The 10526-nt window shown below is 35.7% G+C and overlaps 2 protein-coding genes across 3 annotated transcripts; one reads left to right on the top strand and one right to left on the bottom strand.

Annotated features, from left to right (window-relative positions):
- Nucleotides 1-2796: 2796 nt before the first annotated feature.
- On the top strand, nucleotides 2797-3780 carry LOC102920143 (olfactory receptor 5M5-like). The gene has a single exon (XM_006989682.2). It carries the CDS (start codon nucleotides 2797-2799, stop codon nucleotides 3778-3780), a length of 984 nt encoding a protein of 327 aa, XP_006989744.2.
- A 112-nt stretch (nucleotides 3781-3892) lies between these two features.
- Nucleotides 3893-8876, bottom strand: LOC102919625 (olfactory receptor 5M10). Of its 2 annotated transcripts, XM_006989681.3 has the most exons (2): nucleotides 7954-8876; nucleotides 3893-3917 (listed from the first exon to the last, which is right to left on the bottom strand). In XM_006989681.3, exons 1-2 carry the CDS (start codon nucleotides 8874-8876, stop codon nucleotides 3893-3895), a joined length of 948 nt encoding a protein of 315 aa, XP_006989743.3. The 2 variants fall into 2 exon arrangements, with proteins under 2 accessions (XP_006989743.3, XP_006989742.3); XM_006989680.3 differs by lacking the exon at nucleotides 3893-3917 and having other exon boundaries at nucleotides 7941-8876.
- Between the last annotated feature and the right edge of the window lie 1650 nt (nucleotides 8877-10526).

The raw sequence follows: 10526 nt of genomic DNA, 5'->3' as shown, positions 1-10526 counted from the left end.
AGTTTGGGTATGTTGTAATTTCATTTTAATTGAATTCTAGGAAATCTTTAATTTCTTTCTTTCTTTCTTCCTTGATCCATTGTTGTTTCAGGTGGGCATTCTTCAGTTTCCATGATATTGTAGGCTTTCTGTAACTTTTGTTTTTGTTGAAATCTAACTTCAAGGCATGGTGGTCTAATAAGACACAGGAGGTTATTCCAATGTTTTTGTATCTGTTGAGATTTGCTTTGTGACCAAGCATGTGGTCAATTTTTGAGAAGGTTCCATGAGGGCTGAGAAGAAGGTATAATCATTTTGTGTTAGGATCAAATGTTCTGTAGATATCTATTAAGTCCATTTGAGTCATAACATCTGTTAGGTCCTTTATTTCTCTGTTAAGTTTCAGTCTGGTAGATCTGTCCATTGGTGAGAGTGGTGTGTTGAAATATCCCACTACTAATGTGTGGGGTTTGATGTGCGCTTTAAGCTTTAGTAATGTTTCTTTTATGAATTTGGGTACCTTTGTATTTGGGGCATAAATGTTCAGAATTGAGACTTCATCTAGGTGGATTTTTCCTGTGATAAATATGTAATATCCATCCTGATCCCTTTTGATTGACTTTAGTTTAAAGTCTATTTTATTAGATATTAGGATAACTACACCAGCTTGCTTCTTAGGTCCATTTGATTGGAAAGCCTTTTTCTCTGGGTTAGTGTCTGTCTTTGAAGTTGTGTTTCCTATATGCAGCAGAAGGATGGATCCTGTTTTCTTATCCATTCTGTTAGTCTGTGTCTTTTTATAGGTGAATTGAGACCATTGATATTGATGGATATTAATGACCAGTGATTGTTAATTCCTGTTATTTTTTTGTGGTAGTGTTGCATTTTCCTTCTTTGGTATTTGTTGGTGTGGCTATTGCCTGAGTTTTCATGGGTGTGTTTAGCTTCTTTAGGTTGGATTTTTCCTTCCAGTGTTTTCTATAGGGCTGTATTTGTGGATAGGTGTTGTTTAAATCTGGTTTTATCATGGAATATTTTGTTTACTCCATCTATGGTGACTGAGAGCTTTACTGCATGTAATACACATGGAATATATACACATATACACAATGGAATACTATTCAATAGAGAAAAACAATGACAGCATGAAATTGCAGGCAAATGAATGGAACTAGAAAATATCATCCTGAGTGAGGTAACCCAAACCCAAATATGGTATATACTCATTCATAAGTGGATTCTGGATATAAAGCAAAGAACAATCAGACTGCAACTCACAGAACCAGGGAGGCTATATAGCAGGAGGGGGGACCCTAGGATGACTGTGGCTTATAAGTTTTGGTTTTACTCAATTACTGGGCAAGCCTCAATGAAACATTTCACTATTAGGATAAGAATTTATACTGTATCAAGCAGATAATAAAATAAATAATTAATTAATTAAATGCATCCTGATGTACCTCCAGCCTGTGAATCTCATGCCCACATATGATCAAGCACATTGGTGCAGATGGGTCAAATAAACTTGTTTAGGGGAGTAAAAAAAAAAGAAAAAGAAAAAGTTAAGGATTAATTACAAGGATTAGATCATACCCCACCAGAACCAGCTTTATTATTTAAGTAAATTCCTAGTTGCTCCTTCTTTCTTTAATTTTGATTCCTCTTAATACATTCTTCACTTGATAATAAGCATTTTCAGCTATTCATGCCCTAGTAATGTCAGAGAGATAAGAAATCTGCATGCTCAGGAAAAAAATCAGTTTGCCATGCCAACAAATGTCCTCATTGATTCAAGTAATGATGTATGTAATATGGTCTATGATCCAGGCACTTGTTCATGTTCTAGGAAGTAATACAAACTAAGTTTTTGCCTATATGCAGCAACTAATAGCTGGATAGAGAATCACAGATCAAAACATAAATAAATAATCATTTCAGTAGGAGAAGTAGAACTTAGATGTATGGATGGCAGAATCTAAACAGTTACTTGGTTTTCAAAATTTCCAGTTTCTCTTTATTGACAGTAACCACCCAATCTCTGGATGATCATCCAGTGGCCCCATTCCATTACTCACCTACTGCAGGAGCTACATTTGAAAAGCAGGAGACCAAGTTCCTCATTGGAAATACCAAGAGTGAAGCCAAGTCCGTTGTACTATGGTAGACTTCTGGTAGAAGTTGTTTAGTAGCCATAGCAGCATGGTTCAAACTCTGCAAACTCTCAGAGATTGCATGTTGTAATCAACACAGTAAACCAACTGAGAAGAACATGTCAGTTCTTCAATTTTGGAAGTAATTTTAACCTTCTCTTTTGTTAACACACACACACACACACGTACATATTCAGTTCTCAAATACAATGTCCAATATGGAAGCAATTTGATGGAATTTTTAGAGTGACAGAACAAAAGAAGCTATAAGTCAAGGCATTTCAAAAAATATGTTGGTGGAAACGTAAGTGGGCACTTACATCAGGCAGAGGAATCTCATCAGTAGGCTTCAGATGCTGACTGATAACATTCTCAGCTTTTCACATGGGTAGAGAACAAGGTGATAAGTTATACATTCCACATTATTTTATTGGTTTATCAAAATGTTAAATCTGATACAGAGGGGGATAGATCCTAAGGTTAGCCACATGAAATTGTAACCAGACTACATTCCATCAAAGGTCTTCTCTGTTGATCAGTTATTCAGAGAGCTTCTTTTAATAATTCCCATACACACTCCTAAGGAGCATATTGTTGAGTAAAAACTGATGTGGGTTTTTACAAATAATTTAATTAATATTTCTTACTTGTTTTTTTATTAGGGACTATGAAGGTGTACTCAGACACAAAGCACAATGGCACTGAGGCCACTGAGTTCATTCTTCTGGGACTTAGCACTCGACCAGAACTGCAACCGATTCTCTTCATGGTATTTCTCATGATTTACCTCATCACACTGACAGGGAACTTTGGCATGATCTTATTAATCAGGTTCACTCCCCGGCTGCAAACCCCCATGTATTTTTTCCTGACCCACTTGGCATGTGTGGACATTTTTTATTCTACCAATGTCTCTCCTCAGATGCTAGTCAACTTTCTATCTGAGAAGAAAACCTTTTCTTACATTGGGTGTCTGGCTCAGTGCTTTGTTTTTGTCACGCTGCTCTTAACTGAATATTACATGCTTGGTGCCATGGCCTATGACAGGTACATGGCAATTTGCAACCCCCTGCATTATAGTACGAAAATGTCCCGGCCAGTTTGTATTTGCCTGGTCACTTTTCCCTACATCTGGGGTTCTATGGTGGGCACAATGCAGGTGATATTGACCTCACGTCTATCCTTTTGTGGACCCAACACCATCAACCATTTCTACTGTGCTGACCCTCCCCTCTTGATGTTAACATGTTCTGACACTTATATCAAGCAAACCGCCCTATTTGTGTCAGCTGTGATTAATCTCACAGGTTCCCTTCTCATCATTCTCATCTCCTACATTTTTATCTTCATCACCATCATGAGGATCCGTTCCAGTGAAGGGCAGCGAAAGGCTTTCTCCACATGTGGCTCACACCTGACAGCCATCACTATGTTCTATGGGTCCCTCTTCTGCATGTATCTGAGACCAGCAAATGAGAGGTCTGTTGAGCAAGGCAAAATTGTGGCGGTGTTTTGTATTTTTGTGAGTCCCATGGTGAATCCATTTATTTACAGCCTGAGGAACAAGGATGTGAAACAGGCTCTAAAGAGAGTATTCATAAGAAACCTCTGCAAAGTGGAGAAAAGTTCAGCACCTACAGTTTCCCATTAAAGAAAAATACACCTTCAATTTTAATAGAAGCTCTGAATTTGAGAAGGAGGGGAGGAGAGGAAGAGGTGGAAATTATGTAAATACAACATTCATATATAAAACCTCCCCAATTTTAAATTAAAGATGTTTTAACAATACTCTTATTTGTTTTGATTGAATGTGGTTCTTTGGAATGATAAGAATATGTTTTAGAGTGCATAATTTGGGATTGAGTGAGAATATAATTGACATTACAGATCTGAAAGTTTTTGGAAGAGCTGATTGACAGGAAATGCAATTCCAGACATCATTTCTTGTGGTTAAACTATATCCTGAGTTTACTCTTGCTTGATAACATCTTTCTACCTGATTCGTCAGCATTTAGGCTCTTCCTTTCACTTTGTAAATCTGTATTGAGTGACTCCATTTTTGACCCAAGATGAGTTACAATATATTATTTGGATTTTAATAACATTACTTCCATTCATGTGGTGACCATAAAACACATTTTAGCATATAAATTCTTTGTAATATTTAGGTAACATTTTCTCCACCTTCAAAAGGATCTCTATATATACATGTTTCTGCTTCTAACCAGTTACTAAACAGAAATTATCTGCAAAAGTAACAGATAATATTAAGTAGTATTCCCTAATGCTGACAAGAGGTATACAAGCACTTGGATCAAGCATTACTCATAGGTATCAATTGTTAGTTACTTTCTGAAAGATAATTCCCTCCAGAAGAAATCAGCATGGATTTTAAAATTTTTTTAAGTATTTGTTTATGTTTATTTTTTGAGGTAACATTACATTTTGACTTTATTTTTTCCTCTATTTTTCCTTTATTTAAAATTTATTTTGAAGCACTCTAGCAGGCCAAGCATGGCAAACATGGCACCAGCGGATCTTGCCCTCCCTGCTTCCCTCTCCCTCGCTAAACAATTAGAATCCATTCTTGGCACCAGCCACCAAGGTCTGTTTTCTTACTTGGCCACTTTCATATACATGACTCATTTCTGAGTCTGATCAGCAAGATCTAACTATCAAAACATCAAGGTCAAGCAATCAAAAATCCCCATTTGGCTACACAAATGAACATGCCCAATCAGAATTTACCAAACCATCCTAGCTCATTCTAATACAGATCTCTTCTTTTTGCCATTTAAAATTACAGCTGCTAAGCTATTGGCTGCTGTTTCTGCCCGATTCAGATTCAGCCATCTTTTTTCTTCGACTTGCTTAATAAAGAATCTCTTTGTGTAGGAAATTGGTATTTGGGTGTTGTCAGTGCCTAATCCAGGTCTAGAGGGGAACGCTCTCCTGTCCTTCATATTTTTTAAACAGTATATTCTGATTATGGTCCCCCAGCTCCAAGGTCTTCCTGTAGCATCTGAATTCATACCCTTTCTGTATCTCTTTACAAAATAAATAGGCAGCTAAAGAACAATAATAAGATAAAACAAAAACAAACACACACCAAAATAGGACAAAACAAACAGACAGAAAAAAATCAAAGAAAAGGGACAAGAAAGACACATAGACATGTATGTTCATGTACTATTTAATCCATCAATTCTACTCTTTGTAGTATATCCTAAATCAATGGTTCTCACCCTCCCTAATGCTGCAACTCTAATACAGTTCCTCATGCTGTGGTAACCCCAACCATAATATTGTTTTTGTTGCTGCTTCATAACTGTAATTTTGCTGCTGTTATAAAACAATGTAAATATCTGATATGCAGGATATCTTACATGTGACCCCAAAAGAGTCTCAATGCACAGGCTGAGAATCACTCTTCTAAATAGAAAGTCAAAGTTGTGTGAACAAACATCATTGGAATTACAGTTGAAAGATTTTCTTTTCAGGAAAGAAACTTATTCTCTCTGCCTAAAACTTCAAATAATAAGAATAAAAATAATTATACTTTACTATTTCATTTTATAATTAAAAGGAATAATGTGAAAAGCAGCAACTATATTGTTAAATTTCACAAATATTTTTATGCTTAATGATTCATGTTTTATCATATTTTAAAAGAACTGCTGAAATGCCATTCACCTAACACTCACACTATGTAATGAAACAAAAAATTCAATTATCAATGTAAATAAAAATATATATAAAGACTAAAATTAGGTCAACCACTTGTACTAAGAAAGGCAACATGTCTGAAAGAAAGGTGGATTTCTCTAAGACAAAATTTAAAAAATGAATGTTCAATATGAAATAGGCAGCCCTGAGAATGTATACTTACAGGTAATTATACAGATTTAGTAGGTTGTGTTTACATATGTAGGAATGTGTGTGTGTGTGTGTGTGTGTGTGTGTGTGTGTGTGTGTGTGTGTATAACAATAATAAAAAAGAGGACATGAATTTGAAAAAGATCAAGGAGTGAGTTCATGGGAGGATTTGTAAAGAGGAATGGGAAGGGGGAAATTATGAAACTATATTATAATATCAAAAAAAATTTAAAATGAATATAGAATTATTTAGGTAATTCAATGTGTATTTTGCAATTATTAAAAATATATACATCAAAAAGAATTATAATCTGGATATCAAATCATTTTCATGGCTGTAAATGGAAGCAACACTGGAAAGATTGAAGAAAATATCACAGAATAAATAACTTGCCATAAAAATGAAGTAGGACAAGGGATCACATTACAAAATGAGTCTTTGCCATTGCATTACTCTTCTAAACACCTGTCCTTCATTGCTGTCACCACAGATCACATTTTTAAATCCCACTGTGTCATAATACTACTGATAAATCACATGCCTCTTAAATATAATTATTATATATCAATGACCCAAATCATCTCTCTTTTCTTAGAATATTGCTTCTAAAAGAGAAATCTGACAGAACTTTAGACTTATTCAGTGAACCAAGACTCCAAAATGATCAAGTTTTACATAAACTAAAGATGATTTATTTTCTGCAAAAATCTGCTCTACATTTTGCAGCAAAGATTCCTATAGAATTTCTGTGTTGACATTTAATGAAAACATTAAAGAATCAAATATTTAAGGGAATTTAAGGAAAGCTAACTATATATGTTTCACTATACAGCAATCTAGCTCTCCAATCATGAATGAGTTAAGATGAATGGAGAATATAGCTCTTTACCTTGCCACTTCTGCTATTGAGTCTGTCGCTAAAAGATTTTTGTCCTACACTTTATCTAGGAAATCAGATTTCATTGAATCTGGCTCTTCTGTGTTTATATTCTTGTCCCATAATAATAATCAAAGATAAAGAGGCCATAATTTAAGAGGGAGTCAAGGGCATGGCATGGAAGGAGTTGGAGGGAGGAAAGGAAGGAGGGGAAAGATATAATTATATTTCCATTGAAATTAGAAGTTATCACAAACAAGATTTCACTAACTTTAAATCTCAAGAACAATAAGATTACACTCACTCCTACAGACATGTTTCCACCAATGGGTGGAAAAAAGTACATAGAAGTCAATAAATACACCCTATTGTTCCAAATCACCGAATTCTAAATGCAAGTGATTGTACTGAAAATTATGCAGAACATAAAGCTGGATGAATCTTATTAATACTCTTATCAATATATAAATAGATGTCATTCAAGAGAATATTTCCAAACTTCGAGAAGATTTCTAGACCTACTTAATATATGGGATGATTTTATCAAATGCTATGTTTTGAGAAAATTAACAGAAATTTTGGGATGGTGATCTAGATCTTTAATGTTTACAAGAACGTCCAACTAATTATTTAGACATCAGACCAAATTCTTTATCCTAGACATTGCATCAGAAATGATCTAATGACTCAAACAAATATTTTCGGCTTATGTTTTTAACCACATTATTCAAACAAGATAGACTGTAAAGATTACAAGGATCATGGATTTGTGATCATATACATTTACATGGAAGCAAGACTTTGTATGGAGTCATTGAACACTAAGTGAAGCCTATTTGCAGTTTTTCTGCTAAAGAGGGTATTTCACAATGTCTGTATTATTTATTTTACCAAATGTTTCCCCCAAAGGTATCAATTTCAAGAATAAATGTGGACAATTAACAAATGAGAAACAGGTTGAAAATAGACATAATGCAGAGGCAAATGGGTTGCTTAAAATGACTTAGTTTAAATAGACACAGAGTGAGTTCAACTAAACACATGCCCAAATTGACGTTTATTGAAAGAGCTTTCCTTTAATCACCTGTTTCATGGCATTGATGACATCTTTGTTCCTTAGGCTATAGATCAAGGGGTTCAACATTGGGCTCAAAAAGGTGTAAAAGACAGCAATTACTTTGGACTCCTCTACAGATTTCTCTGACGGAGGTCTTAAGTACATGCAGAAAAGGGTTCCATAAAATATGGTGACGGTTGTCATGTGGGAACCACACGTGGAAAAAGCTTTTTTCCTTCCTTCAGCAGAACGGATTCTCAAGATGGCTGCAAAAATGTAAAGGTAAGACAGAAGAATGATAGTGAGAGAACTTGAGAGAGTGAAGCCAGCTACCACAAACATGGCCATCTTTTTGACATGAGTGTCAGAGCAAGCCAGCATGATGAGAGGAGGGTCTGCACAGTAGAAGTGGTTGATTTCATGGGAGCCACAGAAAGACAAGCGGAAAGTGAGCAGAGTCTGAGAGAGCCCATTCAGGAAGCCAAAAACATAAGGGAATGTGACTAGAGAGACACAGACATTCTTGGACATCCTGGTACTGTAATGCAGAGGACTGCAAATGGCCACATAGCGGTCCAGTGCCATTGAAGCAAGGATATAAAACTCAGTAATCACCAGAGCAATGAAGAGGAGACACTGGGTGAAACATCCAGCATAGGAGATTGTCTTCTGGTTGGAGATGAAACCATGCAGCATGTGGGGAGTAACATTGGAAGAGTAGCAAATGTCTACAAAGGAGAGGTGCCCAAGGAAGAAGTACATGGGCGTTTGTAGGTGGGAATTGTTCCTGATGAGCATAATCATGCACAGATTTCCTGCCAGTGTGATGACAAAGATGAGCAGAAACACCACAAAGAGGATCCTCCCCAACACTGGGCTGTCTGTGAGTCCCACAAGAATGAAATCCATCCCTGCAGTATGGTTTAGGGAGGTCATTTTCTTACACCTTGCAAGTTGAAAATCACAAGAAATGTGAGCAATGCCTTCTTTTCATCTGTGGGTCAGTTACTCTTCTCAGTATACACCCCATCTTTGCTGTGTTATTTTTTCACCCTGCATGTTTGTGTTATATCTCTCTTTCAATCTTTCTGTATCTACTTCTCTATCTCTCTGTCTCTGTGTCTGTCTCTCTTTGTCTCTATCTCTCTCTCTCTCACACACATACACACATGCCTACATGAGTTTTGATTCATTTTTTCCAAACTTCCTTCCTTACATATAAGTATCAACTTGTCCCCTTGCATTCATCTGTGTTTTGAAAGGTCCTACTTTTATTATATGTTCCAAGCTTTCTGAAAAAAAATTATAAAGTAAACCCAAAAGTAAGAAATGCAGCTAGTTACTTCTATCATGCAAGTTGGCCACGTAATGTATGTTGGGTTTCCCACTTTTCTCAGCAGTGATAATATCTCATTTCAGATACAGGATAAAAAAATTAATATTAACTGCTGCTTTTCACCTACAAGTCATAGATGCCTCACCTAACTTTAGTTATCTAGAGAGAACTTAATATATAGAATTTGTCTTTTAATATGTAACAGATTCAGAATCCAAATTACTCTTTCTTTTTTTTTTTTTTTTTTTTTTTTTTTTTTTTTTTTTTGGTTTTTCGAGACAGGGTTTCTCTGTGTAGCTTTGCGCCTTTCCTGGAGCTCACTTGGTAGCCCAGGCTGGCCTCGAACTCACAGAGATCCGCCTGGCTCTGCCTCCCGAGTGCTGGGATTAAAGGCGTGCGCCACCAACGCCCGGCCCCAAATTACTCTTTCAATTGACAGTTCACACACTTATTCTTGTGCACAAACAAGTGGCATTTTTTATTCTGTTCCATTATAGGAGATTATAACAGTTAGCAAACTCTTCCCATTCCTATAGCGTACATTACACTGTAAGTATCAATCATAGCAAAGTGATGCAAATGAAATGAGCCACTTTCTGATGTTAGAACATCTCTTCTTATAAAGGTAGCCTTTAAACAGTCAATAAAAAATCCAACTATCTTAGAACAAGTGCGGAGTTTTGGGTTTTATTTTTATGTTATTAAATCTTTCATGAAAATAGTTTATGGAACCACAGGTGTTTAAACAATGTCCTCTCTGTTATTGTGTGTGAGGGGCTAAATATATAAAACCACAAAGCTTCCTCTTGAGGCATCGCACACACAGCCAACTGTTCCCCAACTGTATATTTAAAGAACATGCATATGATCTGGATTCTTTAGTGACACAGAAATATGAATAGAATGGTCAATGGCACTTCTTGAAATAAAAATGTTTTCTAAAGTAATAAGACAACACACTAACATTCAAGATACATCTTTACTTACCAAATGCAGAAAATAATTATCTGTGGATATGTATGTACCATATATTATAGAAACAAGGTAGAGGGATTTATAATATATTGATTCAAAATAGTCCCATGGGTTTCAAAAATAATTCCAAAGATCCAATTAATATAGTCTTTGATTCTCAGGGGCAGAACATTAATTTGATGGTTTGAGGAACTGATTTTCCTTTGAGGCCAAAATCTCAACTAGATTTCTGGGTACACAAATTGACATAGGATGCATAAAATCTTAGCATGGAT

Source organism: Peromyscus maniculatus, chromosome 4 (assembly GCF_049852395.1).
Source record: "Peromyscus maniculatus bairdii isolate BWxNUB_F1_BW_parent chromosome 4, HU_Pman_BW_mat_3.1, whole genome shotgun sequence".
Taxonomy (NCBI): domain Eukaryota; kingdom Metazoa; phylum Chordata; class Mammalia; order Rodentia; family Cricetidae; genus Peromyscus; species Peromyscus maniculatus.
This window is presented reverse-complemented; position numbering and strand designations above follow the sequence as displayed.